The sequence below is a fragment of the Pavona decussata genome, unplaced genomic scaffold (assembly GCF_977016875.1).
Source record: "Pavona decussata unplaced genomic scaffold, jaPavDecu1.1 SCAFFOLD_233, whole genome shotgun sequence".
Classification (NCBI taxonomy): Eukaryota; Metazoa; Cnidaria; class Anthozoa; order Scleractinia; family Agariciidae; genus Pavona; species Pavona decussata.
Genome location: NW_028145638.1, coordinates 2,676,659 through 2,701,905, shown reverse-complemented (window position 1 = coordinate 2,701,905; position 25,247 = coordinate 2,676,659). Strand labels below are relative to the sequence as shown.

At 38.5% G+C, this 25,247-nt stretch overlaps 2 protein-coding genes across 2 annotated transcripts; one reads left to right on the top strand and one right to left on the bottom strand.

Annotated features, from left to right (window-relative positions):
• The first annotated feature begins 3,795 nt into the window (after positions 1 to 3,795).
• On the top strand, positions 3,796 to 15,414 carry LOC146458384 (THO complex subunit 6 homolog). Its single transcript, XM_085090792.1, has 14 exons — positions 3,796 to 3,885; positions 3,967 to 4,082; positions 4,920 to 4,984; positions 7,459 to 7,510; positions 7,729 to 7,786; positions 8,347 to 8,384; positions 9,436 to 9,484; positions 10,525 to 10,596; positions 10,733 to 10,835; positions 11,403 to 11,455; positions 13,834 to 13,902; positions 14,364 to 14,474; positions 14,603 to 14,731; positions 14,830 to 15,414. The coding sequence occupies exons 1-14, from the start codon at positions 3,868 to 3,870 to the stop codon at positions 14,914 to 14,916; spliced, it is 1,020 nt and encodes a 339-aa protein (XP_084946918.1). The 5' UTR covers positions 3,796 to 3,867; the 3' UTR covers positions 14,917 to 15,414.
• Positions 15,415 to 20,968: 5,554 nt separating this feature from the next.
• On the bottom strand, positions 20,969 to 23,692 carry LOC146458383 (uncharacterized). Its single transcript, XM_085090793.1, has 3 exons — positions 23,604 to 23,692; positions 21,872 to 21,952; positions 20,969 to 21,494 (listed from the first exon to the last, which is right to left on the bottom strand). Exons 2-3 carry the CDS (start codon positions 21,939 to 21,941, stop codon positions 21,088 to 21,090), a joined length of 477 nt encoding a protein of 158 aa, XP_084946919.1. The 5' UTR covers positions 21,942 to 21,952; positions 23,604 to 23,692; the 3' UTR covers positions 20,969 to 21,087.
• Positions 23,693 to 25,247: the final 1,555 nt, after the last annotated feature.

Genomic DNA, 25,247 nt, shown 5'->3' with positions numbered 1-25,247 from the left:
TCGTAAATGATGAAACCAGTACTGAAGAGACCGGCTTATAACCTTAACCCCAATAAATATCCTTGGATAAATATGAAACTAGTCGTTATTCAAAGTTCCTTGAAAGCGAAAATTTTTAACAGTATTCATCGATTTCTTCACTCTCATTTCTTCCTGATATTCGGCTAGAGTCCGCAACATCGAAAAAAACTGCTGCTCTTATAAAATTGGCGCGAAAACGGGACGCGGGTTAAGTCATTCAGCATAGCTCGTATTTCGCATCATTATGCCATTCCGCAAACTCATTGCTCCTTTCACCCTCACTGATTACCGAAACTATCAGAAAGTGAACTGAAGAATCCACTTTTCTCCGCTATCATGTGTACAGCGCTATGCTTGTAAACTCACGGAAACCGACCACTGAGCTTTGGATTTTCAAGTAAACGCAGACAAAACGCATACTGAATAATTTTCGGCATTGATAAATAAAATACTTTGGATTCATTCATTTGTGGACGGAATTTGTTAAGGGGAAAATTTTTCGTGAATGCCACGCCGCTGCAAGGAAAAGAGACTTGCGGTCATTTGATATATTTTCATACCCTAACTTACGTGGCAGTTTTTAAGGTTCTTAAACACGCCGCTTAGCTCTCATACAATCATTGGCTTTGCGACCAGTACTGTCTCTTGATTCAACTGGAATAATAAAATTTATTTCCTCTTAAATAATTTCCTTTTTCAGAAGACCTTACCAAACACTGTTAAACCAGTCCTTTTCAAAGGTCATATTCTGTAAGTTTTGTAATTTGATGTGCTTACCTTCTCTCCTTTGATATTCTCGCGACGAACGCTTAAGTAAAACTGAATGTATGGGCAGTCGTCACCGCCAAAATATAAGAGTGTCAAATCATAGATTAAACAGAACTGCAGAATAGAATAAATGTTTTAGAAATGAAGCTACCACAATACGAATAGCCTTATTGTCATTTGTGACATGGTTTAAGCAAACCATTTAGACAGGTAAGAAATTGCCTAGTCTCCCATGTTGAAAAGGCAACCAAAGCAGAATCGGTCTATATAAATCAAGACCTGTCTATCTTCTGATACGTGTTTGAACAAGTTACTAAGTTTGACATCAAACGGTCCAGTGTACTCAGGTTGTAAAATTAATTAGCTTAAACGAGCACTGCTTATTAAAGCAATTGGCAAATGGTTAAGTGTTATGATTTATCGGGTAGACAAATAGTTATCAACCGAGAGACCGATTTAACGCAATGGCTAAAAGTTCAAAGTGAAATCGTTCAGCCAAGCCTTGGCTGAACGATTTGACTTTGAACTATAACATCTGGCTTCACATCGTAACGGTTGGTAACAGTTAAAATTCTGCATACTTGAGCCAGTTTTAAGCAGAAGTCAGGCGTTGATAGCAATAAGACTATTATCTCTGTAGAACATTTCCATATGAATGAAGATGTCTTCTATGTAATTAATGAAAAAGTCCCATTTCTCTTAAATGTTTTTCTTCGGGTTTTTCTTTACCTCTTTGATTGCCAGTGAATCAGTGCGCGAAAGTAAGGTAATTAGTTTGAATTTTATTATCGTCATTATGACCAATTATTATTAAATTTTCTGCCCCATTGGCGTCGTTTGCTGTAATAACTTGCTTTTAAATAGGCTATTTTCTTTTCTCATTTGTTAATAAATGTGATATTTAATTTTTGACTGAGGCAAGCAGACAGTCTTTTTATGCCAGAGTTTGCTTATTATAAAAAAACTCCATCTGCTTTGGTTACGACACAAAGATGAATTATCGGATAACTGAGTACAGAATCCTTAAGAACAAAAAATCAAAATTTCAAAATCAAAGTTGAAAGCGTAGATAAAACAGTTGATGAAGATAGGCATATGCATAAGACCTCAAGGGCATTAAAGACATTCAAAAAGATCGCAATGGTTGCCACGGTCACGGAAGAGTTCTGAAGGACAAAAAACGCAATATCGCTGACGATCACCCAAAGCAAATTGCGTAAATTAAACTTTCGTTGTTCAAATAGGTGCCAACTGAAGTAAAATTGATGACTTGTTTTCTGCAACAAACACCTGATTATTGTCAAAACTGTGTCAGACTGAAAAACTGGCCAAGATATATGGATAAAGGGGTTAGAAACTGTGGTGCTGCGACGGTGGGGAACAGAAACGAATGTTTGGTTTTATCACCAGAGTTGATGAGGTAGTTTGGCCACTCATTTTAAAATAAAGGCTTGAAACCACACGTTTATCGCTGACTAAAAAAGTCACTTTTTGTATGTCAATGAACTAAACCAAAATGCAGTTCAATTGTTACATACCAATGAACCAAGAACCTTTCCTAAGATACCATACATGTAGTTAAAACATTTAATCTGCATGTGTTCAGTAACACTGTAATATTTTCGGACACCTAAAAACGTTTGGCAACGCTAAAAACCTCGCATCGCACTTCAGTAAATAGGGTCTTTTATTCTTCAACTTACCACGGCGACTTTTATCAATTAATTTTTTTAGAACTAAGAAGTTTCTGGTAAGAATGGAAATTGTACGAAGGCAATTTACCCCGGCCCTTGACTTCAGTTGATATCAAGCCGGAGGAAACAGATTAAAAGCCTAAAGGTCATGCATCTTGGAACTGACTCAGTTAAAAATAAATGAAACGAGTAAACAAACTGAAACAAATCCGCTTATTTAAAATTTATGTAATTTTATTCGTTCGTTTTAGCGCTAGCAACTCAAAGTGAGTTGCTTTGCTAAACTGAAAAGGCTTTTTCATGATTTATTTAAAACCTTTTGCAGTTTTGGGAAAAATAAATGGTTGTTCCTGTTGTTGGTGGTGTATAAACGCCAACTATAAGGGCGGATTTTAGTGCACGTCAGAGTTCACTGTAACGGATATTTTTCTGTATTTCGTCCAAACTGCTAAAATATTTGAGAAAATATCGTGCTTTTTGTCTACCGTGATGAAATTGCATGTTCTTCGAGTAGCGGGAGGACTGAAATGTTCAGTATATTCTTCAAGGAAGAGCAAATCATGATTCAGTAGTTTTAGCGATTTCTTCCCAGGCAAATACACAGGACCAAGATATCTGGTAAGTTTAAAAGGTCACTCAGTGGGTGTGAAGGTGTTTGTAAATGGCAGAAACCTTTTCCAGCGTTCGAACACAACAACACGCTCTCTTAGAGCTTTTTAGACAAAGAAAGTGCCATTTACAAACGTCTTCCAGCCAGTGACCTTTTCACACAGGACAAACCTCAAAAAAATGGCTAATTTTTTCAAGTTGCAATCGTTTGCCAGCGTATCCGAGCCATCCACAGCCAAATATAATTAATAACAGCTTCACTGCACTTGTAGGGTTGTTGTTATAACAAAACTGGACCATTATATTAACATTTCCATCAATGCAAATATGATTTTTGGTTATTCAAAAGTGGCAAAAAAACAGGTGACACTGCCCCTTTAAGATGTATACAAATCGTATCAAAAATGATAGATGATCAGCGAGTTCTTTTATTCGGCAAGGAGTCGAAACTCATCATCATACTGTACAAGATGAAAACAACTTGCTTCAAATTTGACAACTGTTTCGTTCGTCTCGAAAATGAAGTGAACCCCTCCCCCTCCCAGCCAAAACAACAACAACAACAACAACAACAACAACAACAACAACAACAAAAAATCAAAGAGAGAAAGAAAGAAAAGAAAAATGAATCAAAGAAAAAAAAATCCTCCTCACCAATCTCGTCCCCAGGGCTTTCACCTCTTCATTTGCAAGGGAAAAGATCTGGGAACGAAGATAATTTTCTAAGTCAGCAATATTTTGTTCAGCGGTTTTCCATAAAGCGGTAAAAAGAAAAATGGCGGAAGAGCATCAGGTAGAAAACACTGTTTCTTGTCTTTCTTAGTTCTAGAAATCGTAGTTAGCTTGACAGAATTGTCCTAATGATACTTTCTAGGATCAGATCTATAAAAGGCGTCTTGCACTTCATACAACGGTGTTTGCTTTGGCATTTTCTCCGTGTGGTCACTATCTGGCAGCGTGCAATAACTTTGGACAGATTGCTGTTTTCAGGTAAGCTGCCTTACATTCACGTGACTGCAAATTTGCGAGACCGTCGATACATGTTTATAGGGACAATTGTTTTGCATTCAGCGTCTTAGAGACGGATATTTAATTGATAATGGTTAAATTTATTCGCATAATTATTGTAAACATCGCTTTCAATTTCCATTTATAAGCATGTTGTCCCATTGGATGTTGTCTTGTGACTATTATGAACTGCCTTTTTAAAGGAAAACAGTGAAAGACAACCCATGTTTTAATGTCAACATTAAATTATTCTGCTTCTCAACAGTAACCTAATCGAAACTGAAGAATCCAACCCAGATGTGTGTAAAATGAAAACTGCTTGTCTAAACAGTTTCACCATCCTGACCTAAACCCCATTGCCTCATTTCCTGACAGTGTAGGACCATACTGAGCATTTACATATGACCAGCAATGAATTTTCTGGCTATCTTCAACTCCCTGTTGCTGAATGTATTTTGTTTACCTTGAATGGGATTCTGGCATGTCAGCAAATGTATTATAATTAAATTTTGTTGCTTTTAATTCACATCTGTGGGCACAAATCTAAGTACTTTCTAAAGAAATGAAAAAAGAAGCACCGTTATGCATTGCTAATCATTTTGCTTGTTTGTTCGAATTGGTTTGTGGGTATGGTTATTAAATTCATCATCATTGTCATCATCGTTATTATCAGTCTTCATCCCTGATGGCACATACATGTAGACCAGGAGGTTTATGATCTATGCTCATTAATGACACTGTATCAAAAAATTAATGGCACATATTCTATTGTGCGACATAAATTGCCTACATTGTTATATCATTATGTTCTGTTTTCAGCATTGTCTCTGCTTTGGCCCCAGATGCCTCTTCAGACAAAAAAAGGCCAATAATATTTTTCCAAGGTGAGCATTTTTTGTAAGACCCCTCTGGAAATTTTAATTCAATAGCTTCTTATTCTCCTTTACATTTTTGGCCCTTTGAGGGTCTTCCACCCTTCTAGGATTTTAGAGGGTGTAGGGAAGGTGGAGTAAGGCTGTTCTTTGGAACTGCTCATTATTCAATAACAGTACATGTAGATACTGTAGTGTTATTAATAACAACTTTTAGGAAACAATCAGATTGTTATACATACAATGCTAGGAATAATCACTTGGCCTGTGAATGTGATTATCAATGGCAGCAACACAGATGTTGTCCTCAGATTGTTTTAGGGAGAGCAGGTGGCTGTTGTCCAGTCTTCTATGCAGCTGTTATTAGGGTCGTCATGCAGTGCTTCTTCCCACTGCTTGACGACCCTAATAACAGCTGTGTAGAAGAGTACGAAGGGTTGTCAAAAAGCGCCGGCGACCGGCGATATCGCCGGCTAGTCTGAGGTTTTCGCCGGCTACAAATTGTCAAGAAAAAGTGAAAAAAAAAAAAAATAATAATAATAATAAAGAGAAAAAAAAAAAACGATGGCAAATTGCAATCTGCTGTACATCCGTTTGTTCCCACGCGTTTGTCTGTCATACGATATCATACCAAAAATAGATGCACGCAATTTGTTTACATTCCATTTTGCTTCTGCGGTGGCTAAATGAAGATAATGAACCATAAAATGAATATTGTACGGGTTAGCAGTCACTTTATTTTTCAACAAACGTCAAGTTAACAGATACAATTTCCGATCAAAGTTATCCGGGTTTCAGTATTAGCTTTATTTGGCAAGAGTTTCTGCTTGTAATCTAATTGAATTAGCGCCTTGATTGTGCTTTCACGAATCACTATTTTGCGAACTCGTTTCGCAAGACTATTTGAAATGGGCTGCCTTTATAGTTTACTTAAAACTACGGTAAGGCTATTTTCAGCAAAAGGTAAATTTCTTTACATCGGTATTCGTGACAAAATCCTCTTTAATGCTTCTTTATGACGACCTATTTGATTTGAGGTAACATCCTGCGCGCGAAGTTACATTTTTGCACGTGGCGATGACGCGATGTTTTAACAGCCGACAAGGTGTTAAATTACTCTTACACAACTGATTACCACGCGGAAAGTTAAAAATATTTTAATCAAGTCTCGCTGCTGGACTCGCATAATGTCTAAGCGACAATCCTCTTTAGTTAACTTTTTCAGCAAAAGATCAAGAAATGAAGGTAAGTTCATTGTTCCTAAACTAGCGTAGAATAGCTTTTCTCGATGACCTGCAAATTTTTTTTCAAGTGATTCGGAGCTTTAATTTTTCCCGCGATTTTACGTGACACTAACATTTTATTGGTGTGTACTCCAAGGAGAGACCCAAGAGTCTAGAAAAGGAACCGATCAGGTTGACTCTGATGATGTTGAAATTCAGCAGCCTCAACGTAAAGAACAGACAGGTATACACTTTATGTCTGAGTGTTGTCAAAACAGCGGTGAACGTTTTAATTCTTTAGTTCTTCCTGTTTTGTTTTGATTAATGAACATTTTCTTGTTGCCTTTAGAGCCTTGTCAGTCACAATTAAGCGTGGAAACTCAATCACAAAATGATGGTGAAGTAACAGAAGGTACCATACCAGATGAATGCCTAAATGAGAATGAAGAGGGTGGTGCAGAAGAAGAAGCAGCAGTTGTTGCCAGTGCAATAGGCCTTCCAGAGCCTGATTATGATTCAGCAATTGAAAGTGACTATGGAACTGATGATGACTTTTGACAGAATATGAAACTGAGCCTTGTAATTCCTTTACACTATCATAATGATTTCTTTTCACAGAAATATTGTTAGTAAACTTCCCGAGCATCAGGAACTTATTATTTCATTTTCCTTCTTAGTATTTTAGAGTATGATACATGTGAAAACTAACTATCAAATTAACTATCAAACTACTAGGTGTAGGGAATATAATATGATTGAAATTATAAGCAAAGGGATGAAAACACTTTTAAAAGCCATTTGAATAAAGAGGTAAAATAAGTGACTGTTAAATGATTTTCTTTTATGAAAAAAGACTATTAGAATTAATTGCTCTCAGGAAAGGCAGATTTAGCAAGTGTGAAAACACCAAATCCATTTTGCTCCCGGGGGCTTCGCCCCCCTGGGCCCCCAACGGGGTGCTGCCCCTGTACCCCGCTGGGGGCCTAGGCGGCCCCCACACCCTTCGCCTGTGGGGGTGTCTCCGACACCCAGTGCCATCTACTTTCTGTTTATCTCCATCTACTTCAAAACTTTTTGACAACCCTGAGTTCAAATGTACATGTAGCTGTTGTTAGGCTCTCTGCATGTATAGATAATAGATTTTTCTATGTCAACTGCTGTATTGGAGGTGCAAACTGATGATTGATTTTGTAAGGGAGAGATTGGTGATAGGGTCCTGATGCAACTGGTTAAGGCCACAGTCATGATAATTTCTTGTTTCAGGGCATAGTGGTCCAATTTACAGCCTCATATCAACTGACAAGTTTCTTATCAGGTATAGTCAAAGTATTTATTAAAATCAACAGGGAAGCTTGCATATGATAGTTAAATATATGGTTAAGACATTTGCCAATTTGACTGGCTTTACTGTTCCTTTACAAAGTTTATTAATGACAAAATAATGCCCTATTAATTTTTTAAAAGAGTTTATCCAGCACATTGTTCTCCTGTTGTTTCAACAATATTTGTTGAATTCTTTTGATTTGCTTGTAGTGGAGGATCATCTGAAATTAATGGATGGCGATGGGATGAAATTCTTGATAAAGCAGAGGTTTGGACCATATTTTGTTTTCAAAAGTCAGCGTGTATATTTAAATATCTTGGAGAAAAACATTTTTTTATTTTAAAGACCTTTTGATTTATAATTTTATGTCTATTGTTTCATAAAATAAATAATTGATTAATACAAATTATTTGTGTAACTGGAAAATATTTAAAGTTAATTCTCAGGTAACCTATATGGCTTCAGTAAATGCATTATCTGATTGTCCATTAATGTAATTTCTGTAATAATACATTAAATCTCCTAAGGGTTACGTCTTAAGGGTTAATTTAATTCAATTTTAATACACATGTACATGTTGAAAGATCTTGAAAAAGTACATGTAGTTGAAAACAGGAGCAATCAGGTTGCTTCCACACTTGCTTCCACACAGTGAGTCATTCTCGCAAACTTGATTTGTGACTGTAATAATCACATGAGTCCCACAACCTACATGCACATGTAACCAATGTGTCTTGCAAAATCATCTTAGCCGAAATTAAATTATTTTAAGTTGCAAATTAATTTTATTGTTGACTACTAATTGGTTTTTTCTTTTTCTTGATCAGTGTCCATCACCAGCGTGGACATTACAACCTCCTGCTAGGTAAATGTACATACATGTAAGATTATAGAAATAATAAACTTAATATTCCACTTCCTCTCTCTTCCTTTGCCTGTTTCTTTGTACTTTTCATTCCGCCTACATAATATTGTGAATCATTGCAAAGTAGGATACATGTGAATGAACTTTTTAGTCAGTGACTCAGGTATACTCGTTAAAAAGAAAATCTGAGTTCTCCAAACAGCAGTCAAACCTGTGACCTTCCAATTTTTAGTTTGGATGCACTACCAATGAGCTACTGGAGACTCGTGGGCACTAGGCCATTAAATGAGGTTAATGTGACAAATATCCAGTATACCAGCTACTGATGGAAACTCATAGATAAGTAAATTATTGCAATGTTTGACAATACTTCCCAATTCCCATCCCCTTCTCTCCCAGTTTTTATCCTGTCTTGCTCAGTTCACCATCATCTCTCTGTGTTCCCTTCCCTCCTTTTCAGAACCTTCTCACCCTCTTCTTGTCCACTTTTCTCCTCTCCCACTTGTATCTCAGTGTCCATTCCCTTCTTCCCAATTCCCAATCTTATCTCTTCCAGTACCAACCCACTTGTTTTCTGTTCCCACCCCTTCTCTTCCCCTTCTCTCCCAGCTTTCACCCAATTCTTTTCCAATTCCTACTCCTTTTATTCCAGTTCCCACCCTGTCATCTAACTTATGCCACCCTCCCCCCACCAGCCCACACTGTTGTCTCCAAAGTCCTACCCAGTTTGCTCCCTCTTTTAGCCATCCACATTCCCTTCTATCTCCAGCACCATCCACTTCTATTACCATTCCCATCCCATCCTAACCCAGTATGCAAACCTGTTTCTCCCAGTTTTTAACCTGTTTTTCTCTGTTCCTACTCTTCCCTTCTAGTTCCCACCCCTCTTTGTTCAGTTCCTACCCCTTCTCTCCCATTTCTCACCCCTTCTCTCTCTGTTCCAAATCCTTTATTCGAGTTCCTTGCCCTTTTACTCCGGTTTCCACCCTTTTTCTTCCTATTAGCACCATCACTTCGTGCTAATACATATTTATTTTATTGTTTCTTTAAGGAATTCCTTGGATGTACCTGAAACTAATGCTTTGGTATTTGCCAACCAGGTTTGTAGATCAGTAACAGTAATGAGCCATGACTGCCGGCTGCCTAATGTCAGTTTTGCTAGTGATCAATAAGCCCTCTGTAATTTTTCTCAGTATGTATATTAGTGTGGGCCAACAAACTGTGCCCAGAGTTTGTTCAACAGCTGTCAAATCAGTGGCCACATGTTCATGTGGGTGCAAACTGTAAGACAAAGAATTACAATATGGTACTGCTCAGTACACTGCAGCTTTTTTTTTTTTAATATTAAATATATAAATCAACTTTGTTTAACGAGGGTGACACTTAACAGTCTGACGACTGACAAACCTGTGGCCCTCGGATTCCAGATCGAATTGGAATTTGGAAATGTTGGTTTTTGTGAAGGGAGGAAAACCGGAGAACCGGGAGAAAAACCCTCAGAGCAAGGACGAGAACCAACAACAAACTCAAGCCACATATGACTTTGAGTCCGGGAATCGAACCTGGGCCACATTGGTGGGAGGCAAGTGCTCTCACCACTGTGCCATCCTTGCTCCCCCAATGGTTACACTTATGGATTTCATCGCAGTTGCAAACATGATAAACAATATAATAAACAACATCACAGAGGGATACAGCTCAATAATATGCATTTGAATGATGGTCTTACTTTAGGAGCTTGTTCACAGACTCAAAAATTTAAAAAAAAAAATGTGATGTATCTTGTACAACTCCGTAAACAATAACACAAGAAAAGCTAGGCTGTTCAATAGCTTTCATTTGAATGGTTGCACTTGAAGATTTGAAGTGGAGACTTGGAGCCAGGTGAATTAATATGCATTTAAATAATTTACTGAGGTGTAGCTGAAGGGAACAAGCTTCAATGAAGTACTAAAAGAGCATGTGAACTTTAAAAGAATTTCTGAAAAATAGATTGTCCACTGGACACAGAGACACTATATTTTCTGCAGGCTAAAGCTCTTTATGAAGTGAAACGTTTTAATTACAGGTTCTGCATATTACGTTATTGATTAACTGAATTCTGTGTTAAATCTAAAACATATTGCTCTCCTTGAAACAGGAGGACACTTTATTTTCAGGTTGTGGAGATAATAATATCTATATGTGGGACCTGGAATCAGGAGCATGCAAGGTAAAGCACCATGGCCCTTCCTTTTCACTGTATTTCAATGATTACCAATCCGACTACCTAACTACTAGGCCACAATGCCTCCCGCTGGCAATGATAATGATAATGATATAAAATATTATTGTCTTGTTCATTCTAGGGTACACTTGCTGGTCATACGGATTACGTTCAGTGTCTTTGCCTCAGACCAAAGCATAGTCAATGTGTGAGTGGAGCAGAAGACGGCACTGTGAGATTGTGGGGTATTAAAGCAACTTTAAGGGCCTCTACTAACAAGGCAAATTGTTATCGAGACCATTTTCAATCGACAACTGTTAGTTTTCAGCAATTCATTTCCCCAAACGAAAAGTGTAGTTGTCTATAACCTGTATGTTTTGAGGGGGCCTAGAAACTTACTTGTAATGCGCATGTGTACATCGTGCAGAAAGTGGCGTCCGCTACAAATATAGACTGTAGTAATCGATGACTTACTCACAGACGGATGAATGTGAGTTGTCGATTACATAACTGCCGCATTTCTTTTAAAAAACTTAAGAACTTTTTTCTTTTGAAAAGGAAAACTCCTTTGTTGTTGACGACTTTTAATATTTTCACCATTGCTTTTGATAACTTGATTCACACATGAGATGTTTTATCATCGATAACTTTTTGTTGTTTTGTTGTTATTGAAAACTAAAAAGTTATCGATAACAGTTTGCCTCGTCTGTGCAGGCCCTGAAATAATTACAGTATTTTGATTTTTAAAAGCACGATAAATTAATTTGTTAGCACCGCTAAGTACTTCTATACTTGTGTTATATAATTTTCAGATTATAGAATGAAGGGATCAATGACTGACATGATACAACCAAGCAAGAATGAGGTACATACTGCCTGAAACATTAGAACGTAATAACAATAGAAATTGATACTAAAATTGGCAAGTGAAGTCAGGCCTGTAGTCCATCTTCTTCATTTTCCCTGTTATAGCCTGGTCATATTTTAATTGTCGTTTCACGATGTTGAATTCACCTTCAGTGGACCTGTGCGTGACTTACCTCAGGTCCCAGAGAGTTTTCTCTTGTGTAACTTCTATGGAGCAGTTGTCCGGCAAAGAACAATACTGTATACGAGAACCAATGTAAGAAAATACCAGACACTAAGAGTGCTTTCTATTTACCAGAACTGGCCGGCGAGACCGACCATTCCAAATCGAATGCGCTATTTTGAAGGGATGGTGCTGCAAAATCTTAAAAATAATCACTCCGAAAATGGTACGCGCTATTTTGAAGAAATTCGAAAGACTATGATAAAACTCATCTTTCAAATTGGTGCATTCCGTTTATGAACTGACTGGTCTGGGAGCGGCAAGTTCTGGCAAATGGTAAGCGCCCTTAAAGGGGAAGTATCATGGGGTTTTTGGTATCTTTTTGTAAAAATGATGAAATAAGACCTTCAATCAGCTGCCAAATAATTCTAGAATGACGAGAGGAAAGAAATCAACTCAATTCTTGAAAGGAACAACTCATGATCTGTTTTAGCGCATTTTGGAAACAAAATGCGAGAACTCGAAAAACATTAGCCTAACATTTTTCAAGTTTCAATCCATACCGGCCTACTCTGTCTCTGGCCAGAGGCACTAATCTACAGTTTAATTGCACTGTGGTGATAATTGATAACAAACTTGACAATATTTTTTTTGTTTCTGCTGACAGACAAACATTTTTGGGTTTTGAAATGACAGCAAATTTGCGTGATACTTCTCCTTTAAGTTTCCATGTGGCCATGCATGAGAAACGCTTTGGGTACATAGGCCGCTCTGACGAAGGGTTAACGGTCCAAACGTCAGCTCTCAAATCTCTTTACGGTGGCCAAGCTACCTCATCAACTCCCTTGATAAAACCAATTATTAAATTCTCAGCCTCGGATATTGCATTTCCTAGAGTTCTGATTGGTTCACTAAATCTCGGTTATCAGCTCATATACCGTAGTTTGACCTTATATGGAAAACGAAAGCCCCAGGTGTCGCTAAGCTAAATTTTTTTTTCGGCGGGAAGCTAAAGTTTCTTCGAAAAAATGTAGAAAAAAAAAAGGAAAAGAAAGAAATACCAAACAATGCCATCTCAGTATAACAACAATAAAAGCCACAAAGTTCGGTATGACACTATTTAATGGTACGTATCTCTGAAGTTTCCTTTAAAATCTTCAAAATTGCAAGATTTTACGATTTTTTAGATCACATAACAACAACAATAACAACCGGTTACCTTCAAAAATTTCAGGATGGCTTGCAAATCCTGGCGGTAAGAGGTTAAAGCCAATCGAAGAAATTTCTCAGGAAGAGCTCCATGCCTGTCTTTATGTTTTTACGAATTTACGAGGACTTCAGATGGTTCATCTATGAAATCCGTACGAGCGGCGGCCATAATGTTCGTTTCCGTCGCTCGGCACCACTCAGCAAAATATTTGCACTAATGTGCACAGCTCTTACGCTTCTCAAATAAGCTTGAAGTTTAAAAACGTGCACTGAATGCTTGTCTCAGTGAGGTTGTACCTCGTACACTTGGACTTGCCTGAAGTGTTTTAAATCGTCCGCGAGGAATTCAATTCACAATGAAAAAACCGCCGTCCTTGCCCTGATCTCTTCCTTCGCTCGGCATCACGCAGCAGAACATTTGCTCAAACGTGCACAACAATTACGCTTCTCGTTGAGCTGGAACTTCAAAAGCACTTGAATGCTAGTCTCAGAAAGGTTATAATTCGTACATTTAAACGTTTCTTGAATTTGAGATGTCCGACTGTGTCCGATTTTCTTCGCTTTCGATTTTTCATTCAACTCCGTTTGCAAAGCGCTTCGTGTGTCATGTGATCATTAGGTTTCGCGCGCTTTGGTCGGAGGTTGCCTCAACATCCGGTCGTTTAAATTTGAAAGAAATTTTTTCTTAAACTATAAAAATTCAGTAAACTTCAACAGCAATGTCCAAACGCGGAGAATTTAATAAAACAATTATTCCATTCGCGCTTGTTGGATATGAGATTAGTTATAGCCGTCTCGGCGCTTCGCGCCTCGTTGGCTATTTACCATCTCATATCCAACGCGCGCTCATGGAATAATTGTTAAATATTCATTCCCACTCCCCTACCAACGTAACAGTACAAGTTTTTTTTTTTAACTAATCCTCTTATCTATGGGCCACTAAGCCAAGCCGTTTAAATACGTTTTACATGCATGCTAACGTGTTTGTGTTTCAAAACTCTCAGGACATTCGTAGACCCCAGTTAGGCTCTTGGATAGGGTGTGTCACTGTTGATGAGACAGGAGACTGGCTTGTAAGTGACCTGTCACGCGCATGTCCAATATTCACAAACTGATAAGGTCTGTTCAAACAACTTTACATTCTGTATGGTTTGTACTACAGATAGGCAACTCAAAGCAGTAGACAATCCATATACGGTCCGTTAATGACATGCATCTCTTTAATCGTCAGGGCCAGTGAAAGTTGTACGATCTATACGGTCTGTACAGACCGTAAGAGTGGTAGTCGGTCCGGTATAGTGAAAAAAGAGGACATTAGCACCAATTTTCAAGCGGAGAAATTAACCGCCAAAACAGCAAGAATTTCAACAAATCCAAACTACAACCAGCACCACAACCAAAACAAGCAGGCTATGCATCCATGTATGACTCGTTCTTTAAGCGTTTGCAGAGAGGATCACGTTTATTTACATGTACCAAACACCGGTCAAAAACGTTTAGTGTAACCTTGAAAATTGCTTTTTCGATCTTAAAGGTGTGTGGTGGAGGTCCATCACTTTCAGTGTGGCATTTGCGGTCCATGGCTTGTACAAGTGTTTTAAACACATCCTCGACACAGCAAGCAGCCCTCTTTCATGATGACCTTGTAAGTTATAAAATGGAATTCATGTATGTTCTTGACAGTTCCTTTACATGCGAATTACTTTCCACACTTCCCTGAGAACCTAGAAACCTCTAAATATTAACCGTTGTATTTTGTGTTTTTGGCTCTAGATCCTCTCGGCTGGCTCAGAGCCAACTGTCTTTCACTGGCAGATAAACGGTGATCCCAAATCTCGAGTACCTTGCACTCCTAACTCAGTTTTTGCCATTCAAGTTAACGATAAATCTCCAACGAATAAGGCAAGTTTAAAATGACTAAACAAAAGAATGGCTTCGCTGTCCCTACAGATCGATTAGTTTAATAACTGAAAGGTTTGTTTTGTTTCCGTTCTCTTTAGGTTCTCGTGGTCGGTGGAAGCTCAGCTGACATTGATGTTTCTACAAATTTTGGTTATAAAGCGCTTTCCTTAAGATTTTCCCAGTAAAGCCAACGATTCCTTACTTACGCTCCGCTGTCTTTCTTGCGTGCCTTTAGGACGGTGGCCCCTTTTGCTACAGCGCATACGTTTCTGCGCATCTTGTGATGGACTTGCTGCTCAGTCGGTAGAGCATCAGTGATCCAAACCGGGGAATGTGGGTTCGAATTCCACCGAGGTCAAGTAGTTGTTTCTTTACCTTGTGTGGACCACATTTCCTTGCAATTAGATGTCAAATCCCCAAAACAACAGGGAACCCCAGGGAATGTGTTCACGCCCCCCCCCCCCCCCCAACGGAGCTTATCCTAACGCGGCCCATAAGGCATTCATTTTCCTAATCAAAGCTAACCCTTTACCAGGTGCTTATTCGCTCCAAATTGAACTACACATATGAGGCATCCGAACCCCAACAATAGCCGTAGTTACACCACCCTAGGTAAATACGATTTCCCCAGTATAATTTCCGTAGGAAAAATAGCGAGGTGTTTAATTTACCTGGGTAGTTAACGTTAGACGTACCCGGGGATCGTCGGGAAATTCCATGGGGTAAATGTTCCAGCTGAGTCGACTTTCGTTGTAGAAAACAACGTGAACGATCGAGAGATTTGTTTAATGTTAGGGCGATGCTTGGCTTTTTCACATTTCCTAAGCTTTTTCCCCCTTGATCTACCCAATATTTGTTTGCCACTCTATTCGATCGCACAAGACACCTCCAATTCCCCAACAATAGCTAACCGTTGGGCAGGTGTGAAGAGTCAGTCAGTTCATTGACTGCCTCGCACACACAAATAGAACATTAACAAATTAAACATTAACGAGGCAAGGTAGCCCAAGAAAACCAATAAGGCTTATGTAACGGACTACCTTGGATAACTCTAAAATATTTTAATAGGTCTGTCATCGGCAGGACTATCCACCTTTCGGAAATTTTGCAAGAGTTTCGAATTGCACTGAATCGAGCTCGTGCGATAAATTCAGTCCTATACAGGAGCCCATTACTTCGGCTCCTGTCCTATACTAATACCTTCTCTTAGGCCAAAGAGCGAAAAAGGAAAATTTTTGTAAATCTTACCCTTGAGTGTTTACACTAATCTTAAGGGGTGACTGGAACTTGGATTGTTTCCGGCTGTGTGTGTGTGTCTGTGTGTGTGTGTGTGTGTGTGTGTGTGTGTGTGTGTGTGTGTGTGTGTGTGTGTGTGTGTGTGTGTGTGCATGTACACGGCTGACATCTGTCATGCAGTTTTTGTTGTATTCGGCAAGCCCTGTCCTCTAGCGTGTACTGAAATAATGATGACGATAAGTCAGTAAGTACAATTCCCAGCAGTGTAATCCAAATTTGTCAAGCAATTTAAGGATATTCACCGTGATTTGGGAAAAATGCACTGAGAAAATTCAGCAGAGCTGGCTAAGAGGGTCATGTCCAATATACATTAACTGATGAGGTCTGTTAAAACAACTTTACAGTCTGTACTGTCTGTACAGACAGGCAAAGAAGTAGTCAGTACGCATACGGTCCTTCAATGACATCCATCTCTTTAATCGTCAGAGCCAGTGAAAGTTATACGATCCATACGGTCTGTTCAGACCGTGAAAGTAAAATTCGGTCCGATAACTGTCCGTGAATGATATGCTTCTCTCTCAAGCGGTCGGGGCCTGTGATACTTTGACGATAGACCGTCATCATCATCATCATCATCATCATCATCATCATCATCATCATCATCTTTATTAAAACACGGTATCAAAATCGTTTACATGTACAAGAAAAAAAGTCTTCATGTGAGCCGTGTTAATTAATATAATATAAAATTTCAATTACAATGTTTCCAAAACATACCCTAAATGTGTTTAGACTGTACTGTAAAAAACGTCTTGTCGAGAGATCCCGACGGTATGTTTTCCCATGACGCATTTCCCGTAGACCCCAGCACCCGGCAGCTCCTATTCAGTTCCACTGATTCTCGATAAGTAGAACACAAAACAGCCGTTTTTCCTCTTGAAACTCATTTTTACATGCCCGTCTATCTCACAGACCCTAGCACCCTGACAGCTCGTATTTTCCATTGCCGTCGCAATACGCAGACTGCAAGACAGTCGTTTTCCCTACTGAAATTACGATGAACAGGTGATTGCCCGAAAACTTGAACTCACGAGGCCCGAAGCGCCGAAGGCGTGGATAGTCAAGCACGATAGGCGTGTGAGCCTGTGATGAGAGACTTTAGTAACAGCTCCGCAGATTGACCTTCCACTTTTTTATAAAGAAATCCTAATCCACATGTTGGAGTTAAAACAGTTGTATGGATATTACCAAGAGCAAGATTTAGTGCTATTTAATAATAGAGAAATCTTAATAAACGGGAAGCCATTTTATTACAACGAATGGCATCCGTTAATGGTATATTCTCTATCCGGGATGTTTTAAATGATGAGGGGAAATTTCTTTCCTATCAGGAATTCCTCCAAAAATACCGTCACCTTAAGTGCAATTTTCTTCGATATTTTCAAGTCCTTGCAGCAATTCCGAAACATCTGCGAGAAAAGGCAAGTCAGACCTCGCTTAACAAACGCAAATTCGAAAAGGACAACTTTCTATTCTCTCTGTCGCCAACTGTTTCAATAAACTTACTCAAGGTGAAAAGCAAAGATTTCTATTGGCTTATTAAAAAAAAATTTCTAACTAAGGCTACTGGTTCAAGGAAATGGGAACACGAAATTCAGTCGATGAATTTGAGTTCGCCTTGCTATTTTAGTAAATTGAAGCTAATCTGTAAGGAACCTAAACTTAGAGAATTCTATTATAAATTTTTACATAGAATTATTGTTACAAAGAAGGAATTGTATTACTTTGGTATTGAAAATAACAAAGACTGTCTATACTGTAATGAAGGTGACTCGATGGGTCACACTTTCATCGACTGCCACTTTTCCAAGTCCTTTATCAGTAACGTTATGGAATGGTTCAACAGGGAACATGCCACCTCCCTTTCACCCTCCACCGAAGAATTTCTATTTGGTAAATTTGGTAATGATCAGTTATCGTCTTCACATATGTCGCTTAAAAAATTTAATTATTGCTTGTTATTTGCAAAATATTATCTTTACTGTCAAAAACTGAACAAAAAACAAATCAACTTTGATGAGTATAAGCAACTTATTGCCTTCAAACTTCGCATTGCAGGCCTTTCATAATTCAACCTCTTTAATATTCATTATTTACTTAGTCTACTTAGTCTATATTTAACATGCCTGTTACAACTTGTGTTTGTGTGTACGTTTTTTGTGCATGTGTCCAGTGTTGTGTAACTGTGTGTATTTCTGAAATGTAAAACTACAAATCGTAATCTTGTTATTTCCAATAAAGATTTGCACTAAAAAAAAAAAAAAACAGCCAGGCACTCGCAGCAGACTTTTCGTTTGAGAAACGTACGCTCGTATGAAGCCAACAGTATGCACTGCTTTGCAATTCAGAAATGGTTTGCAGTGGTTTTTGGCTGACCTAAATGAATTCAATAAAACTGCTCCGAGATAAACGGGAAAGAAGCACAAGGTTTGGAAAAGTCCTCCACTCGGACTGGTTCTGAAATATGGTACGTAGTCACTGTTTGTAATTTAAACTTTTAGTTTATCTGCAACACGGGGAATCACCAGTTTAGCTTAAAAAATATGTACATATATAAAAGTGCCTCCAACTGTTTTACAAGATTGCCGTGTGGGAATCCGATAAGTCAGATACCTGCCTAATGTTTCGTTTAAAGTGCCCAACAGAGCTGGCATCCTTTAATTCTTGGGGCAGATAGACAATCATTTTTGTCTTTGCCTAAAGCGAGTGGAAACTGGAAACTGAGTTCTTCCAATGTAGATACAAGCACTGCGGAGCCATGTGCGCGCTTGATCGTTTACAAGACACGGAAATCAAGCCTGTTATGTTCAACTGCTCTTTCCAAAGTTGATAAAGGGGCTGGGCCCTTGTTAACGCATTGTTCAAATTGGGCATATCAAGAAATGAACCCCATCGTTAAAAAGATCACAATACGTTTACTAAGTTTGGTTATGTTTCATTGCGCGGTAGTAGTAACCAGGCTGTGAACTGTCAAAAGGTCGCCCAAATTCCATACAGGTGTCTCTAATTTTGAGATGGTGTCCCCCAAATCCATTCAAATGCTCTATAATCTTTTCGATTTTTGAAAGCCTTCTACATGGTTGCAATCAAACCACAGAACCTCAAACTTGGTAAACTGACCAATTTTTAATTAATGTGATCTTCATTGTGATGGACTCCAATTTCTGATTAATGAAAATTTAAAACCTCGTCCTCATGCAGTCTCCATTAGAACTATAGAACGGGCAACTGGCACAGTATCTGCGAGCCTTGAAGTTCAAAGAACAGTCAAAGACCAGATAACGGCAGAAATAAACGATCGCAAGCTCGAGAAAAAAAATCCCAGGCTACATAAGCACATGGATTGGCTTCCTGAAATGTGTGGTTGAGGTGGTGGATTTGCGCCGGACAGGATAACTAAGCAACGGGAATACGTGTTCTTCTGATTGCTAGGGCTGATACGACAGATAAGACAATCCATCGGTTACAGGGGAAGGAAGGCTTTATCGATTAATTGCCTCCAATGTAATGTGTGTCGATTTTGTAAAAATTTCCACTTTTCTGAAGAGTTTCAACGTTGTTTTAAGAAGTGGTTGTTCAGTTTTACCAGAAAACTTATAAGGGGGCTCTGATCAGTTTCTGCTTTCACTTGATGTTGAATTGGATGAAGTTATGAACTTATGTCACATGTCAGTTATTGAATGCATCTCTGCCACTGCATCATGTTTCACATTTCTTTCATGTACCACACGTTCGACATTCAAATCCTAGCAGTATGCAGGATGTTTGTCCCATGAACTTAGTTTACGCCTGAGTTTAATAGTCTTAGCTCCCACGAGTCTTCTGTAGTTCATTGGTAGAGCATCCGAACAAGCAATCGGAAGGTCTCAGGTTCGACTCCTGATAGGAGCACTCGGATTTCTTTTTTCCGCGTATGCCTGTGTCACTTTCTAGAAAAATATATCATTCTCATTCATTCACGCACCAGGCTGGAAATATACCCTCACATTCATTTCATAAGTTTCTTCGTGTTTTAATACTTATGGCTGCCATGCTACAGAGAAAGACTTGTCTTTTTCACTGATCTGACTCACAAAGGGCCTCTCTCACACCGTTTTTATCGACTAACCATGTCGCTGAGTTTACTGAAGGTTGTATTTCTAGAGACCCTTTCAGTTTTAGTGTGAACACTCAGTTGCTCAAACTGAGTGCCGCTAGACTCGCCTTTATCCCCTTTAGCAACCACTTTCAATCAAACGTAAGTTTTTCTTTTCAGTCTTTGTTGTTGATGCAGCCTCTTTGATGCTGCTCTCTATAATATGCTGCTCCTAACTTGCGGCAAACCGTAGCCAACCTCGCGAAGACTAAATCGTAACAACTAATCACTAACTTCTAATCAAATCCCTAAATCCAAATGTTCACTTAGAAAAATCATATACACTGAAGCTCTAAAACTGAATCAAATTATAAAACCCTAAAATTACTTTTGGACGAAATCCAAACTTCTAATATTTTCTTAAGATGATACTACGCAATAAGGCGTCAAAATGGATTCATGCAATGAAAATCTTAAGATATATGGCCTGTTCACTTTGTAACGTAGCTGTCTAGTACAAAATCTTGGCGGATTTTGTGATGCGAAGGGAGCTGCTTAAGACAGACTTTTACATCTTGAATGCTACTGAGTTGCTTCTATCACCAACTAGCTTCTTGAGCGCCTGTTTGATTTCCCTCGAGTAGCCGCCCAATACATCAATTATGATGTTGTACTATGTCACTCTGTACACCGGATATCGTTCTTTCAGCTCCGCTCGAAATGGTTATTATTGTTATTATTATTATTATTATTATTATTATTATTATTATTATTATTATTATTATTAGGTTTGTGTGTTCGCATTTGCTTTCATTTTGTCCTCAAGACAGTGACTTAAACGATCTGGACATTCAAGTAGTCAAGACTCAATGTTCTCACCTTTTATTTACCTTTTTTAACAACTAACCCTTACAAGTTGAGCTGAAACTCGTCGGTGTAACAACTTTGAGAGATCTAATCCACCGAGTTACATTTTTTGCTCTTTCTACAACTGAAACTGAAGCTTGAATTTGCAATACACATCAATGCTACTCTTAGCTGCCTCGATGTTGTCTCGGCCACCGCGATGAATTCGACTCAGATACTTTCCGTTATCTGCCTTCAGAACGACGGTGCCATCAGGCTGATTGTAGACTTGAAACCTGGAGAAGACATCCGGACTCGATTTGGCAGCCTCAATGAAATCAATAGAACCACGACGGATTCTGGAGAGATACTTTCCGTTGTCTGCCTGCAGTGTGAGCTTTCCATCAGGACACCTTTTGGCAATGAACTTTGTGAAGTAGTCCGGGGCCGACTTTGCCGCCTCAATATTATTTTGTCCAGTGTGGGTGTAGTAGATACGGCTGAGATACTTGCCGTTATCAGCCTTAAAACTGACATAAGCGGGGCCTGAAAATATATGAGATATAGCGATCCGTTACGCTTGTTTCGAACTAGAACTTAAAATTATTATTGTTTAAAGGTCATTCATTAAAAATTGAATAGCGATAAGCAGGTTACACTTTGATACTTGTTTAAGGCTCACATCAGAAGGATATTTTATGGGTTTTGTAGATTTACTAAAAAACAGTCGCAAAAAATTAAAGCGATATGTGATGCACGAATTAGCTCTTGACTACAATACTCTCTGTAGCACGAAGTATATTTTTATTATGTCGCCCAAAAAGAACTGAATAACGATGCAAAACCCTTCCGCAGAAAGGATCGACCATTCATAGACGAAAATGGAATCTTGTGGATTTATTCTGTTTATTTCAATATCTTACCGTCACAGCTATCGCCGTAAGCCCTATCAATGGCAAATACGAGCATCACGCAGAGGAAAATCAACTTCATGGTGAAAGATTCTGCAAAAGAAAAGAGCCTGACTAATGAATTTTTATTGTTAACTATCCGTTTGTACAAAGTAAAATCAGAGTTCACTGAAAACAATGAATGTTCTGTCAATATTTCATGGCGTATTGAAGAAACAACTGAATTCTGTAAATAGTGAGTGATCACGCAGGTTTCGGTAAAAATTTAAAAATTCCACTGCTCTGCGTGCGGTTGTTGAAACCATATACCCTTCTTTTACCATTAATGAGTTGATTTCAATTTTATCCATGGTTGGATGGCCATAATCTTGTTCTTTAAAACGTTCCCCTCGATTGAGCAAAATTGTAAAACTCTAAAACGTAACATAACCGATCGTGATCAACCGATTATTGGAAACTGGGCAAAAATTATGATCACGATTCTCCGCTTTGGGTTTGGTGTTCTAATTTCCAATCCAAGTACTTAGACCGAGGTAACAGATATATTAATCGCAGTTTCCGATTTAGTTATGTTTCTATTTAGGGCCCAACGAATCAACTGAAAAACAAGGACAGAGATAGGAACAGCAGGTACGGCACTGCACTACTCGCATTATCAATTTATTAGAAAGCAAGGGCAATTATCGTTGACAATTTCAGGCATGTGAAAGAAGTCTAGCGGAATTAAACTAAGATATATAGATGCGTTTGTATTGGAAACTACAATTTCTTGGTCACTCTGTCAGTATTTCCGATGTTCTCAAATACAAACAATAGTTAATCCCAACAAGACGTTAATTTGGCCGTTAAGAATTTTATGCTGCTTATTTATCCCTACTGATAATTAACACTGTTAGCGGATCAGTCAAACATGCATTTCATAAGTGAAAAAAGGAGATGATCACCCGAGTAAAGATTTCATGTATTCAAATTGAAACAAATTTTCTAGATCTGTAATAGAAGCATATAAAATATTAGACAGCAGCGAGGCCGGAATATGATGTGCCGCACTTTATAAGAACGTCTAATTTTGGGGCTGAGGCTGAACGCTGTTATCCGGTTATAGTATTTCAATAAATCTATGCGGACGTGACCAAGACACCTATTATTTGGTTAATTGGACAATAAAGACTGAATTTTTACCTGTATTATTTTATCCGTATTTATACTGTTCATTTTAAAAACATTTGGTCGTAATAAAAATGTTCTTAACTGACTCTCAGCCTGGGTAATGTTCTTAGTATTTTCTTAAATTTAAGTTACTATATAATCTCAGCCTCAACTTTCTTATAAAAAGGTGCTTATAAATATAAAAAAGAGTGTGTTGATGCTGGGGTAAGAGTTTGACCAGTCGACGTTGTAGGTGTGTCTTAAGAATATAGTGACGAAAACAAAATGGGAACTAGAAGAAGCGGACCGTGTTCAACGGGCGATGGCAGCTTGATAAACTAGGTGAAGCGGCTGGTAAATTCCACATTTGGGGAGACTGGCACTGGAGACTATTAGTCGTAAGATCTTTCTCCCAAAATTTCAGGTCTTCGAGAATTCCCTATAGACTGCAAAAAGTGATCCAGACTTCAAGCCGCTTTCGCAAAAGACGGGAGATCTGAAGCCGAGATGAGGAGACTCCCTCAAAACGCGAGTGTGGAATCGAGAAAAACTTGAAAGATCACACACCCATCACACTGCTATACTGTGACTGTACGTTTAGAAGAGCTAATCCAAATTAAGATTGTTGCTCTTAATACTACTGAGGATAAATTGAGGGAACCCTTTCCGTTATAGCACTCACCTTCAGTCAGCACAGCTAGCTCTTAAACACGAACTGATATTTCACTATAGTGCAAAGTGAATTTATGTTGCTGATCAACGACGGAATACAATTAACATTGGACAAGATCACGTTTACAGTCATTCAAGTTCAAATTATTGCGTTTTAGCTTTAGTTGCCAGTAGCAATCGCTCTTTTTCGAGCCGCATGATCACGCTGTGATAATATTTTCAAACATTGAATAAAATGACAAACGGAATTGAAGACTAGATTCGCCAAGTTTTCAAAGTTAAAGGTAAAATTTTCAAAGATCTTTTCTTTATTCTCTCCGAAGCAACATTAAAATGATATATCAATGGTGCTTTAATCACCCCGTGTGGTCGCCTACGCCTGCAAGTTTGGCTGTATTTCCAAGATACCAGTGAAGGCTCATAAGAATGAATGTAAATTTTAAAGTACTTGGGTGGATTGTTTTGCAGGCGAATGTAAACATACACCGGTTTTATATTACCGAAGAAAGTTATTTTCCAATCCAGTCACCAATTGCTCAAAATATAATTCTCTTCTAAAATCACATGTATCTCTACTATCCTTAACTTAAGATATGGTTCATTTCGTTAGCGTGCGTACTTGAGTTATGGATGCACGTGGGAAGTTTGGCGGAGAGCACTCAAGAAGCGAGAGTTGCTCGAAGCAACTCTAGCTTCTAGAGTGCTCTGCACCAAACTTCGTGCGTGCATCCATAACTCGAGTACGCACGCTAACAAAATAAACCAATTGTTAGGTTACTTTTACCAAAGAAAGTTATATTTCATTCCAGTTACCAACACTTGTCCGAAGCTGATTATGCTCTTCTAAAATCACATGTTACTGCTCATAGGTTCTGCGCACCTCGAGATACTCGGGTTTTCTATGGGTGCCGCCTTCTCAATACAGGGATATTTTTGTGCGGTTTTAAAATATGCGGAGAAAGCAGAACTTACCAAGTGATCTTGGTATCCAAAAAAAAAAAAAAAAAAAATGGGGGTTAACCACGCATTTCTTTTAGAGATAAGAAAGCTTCATTTTGGAAAGAAAATAGAACGCCATACATTGCTTCTTATTTTACTGCTTTTTAGAATAATTGTCACTTAATTATCTCTAACAAAAAGCGCCGCTACCCGCAATATTCTTTCTGGATTCCAGTAGGCCATACTATAATATCTGCTTTTCCCACAGAGTCATCACCCATGAACTGTACAAATATACTTCTTTATTAGGAGGCATCGTCCTTAAGAAATTGGTTCATGCCGTTAGCTTGCGTACCCAAGTTATGGATGCACGCGCTAAGTTTGGCGGAGAGCACAAGAGAAAGCAGAGTTGCTCGAGGCGTATCCAAGAGCAACTCCAGCTTCTTGAGTGCCCCCGGAACTTCCAAATGCATCCATAGCTCGAGTACGCAGAACTAAAATGAGTATAAACCAATTCTTTTCAGTACTGCTGTTTCAATTAACGTTATCGGATCAAAGTATAAAGCTATTAGACAAGACCTCAAGATTCTGCGGATTTGTTATGAATAAGTTAATCAAACTCAGCTAT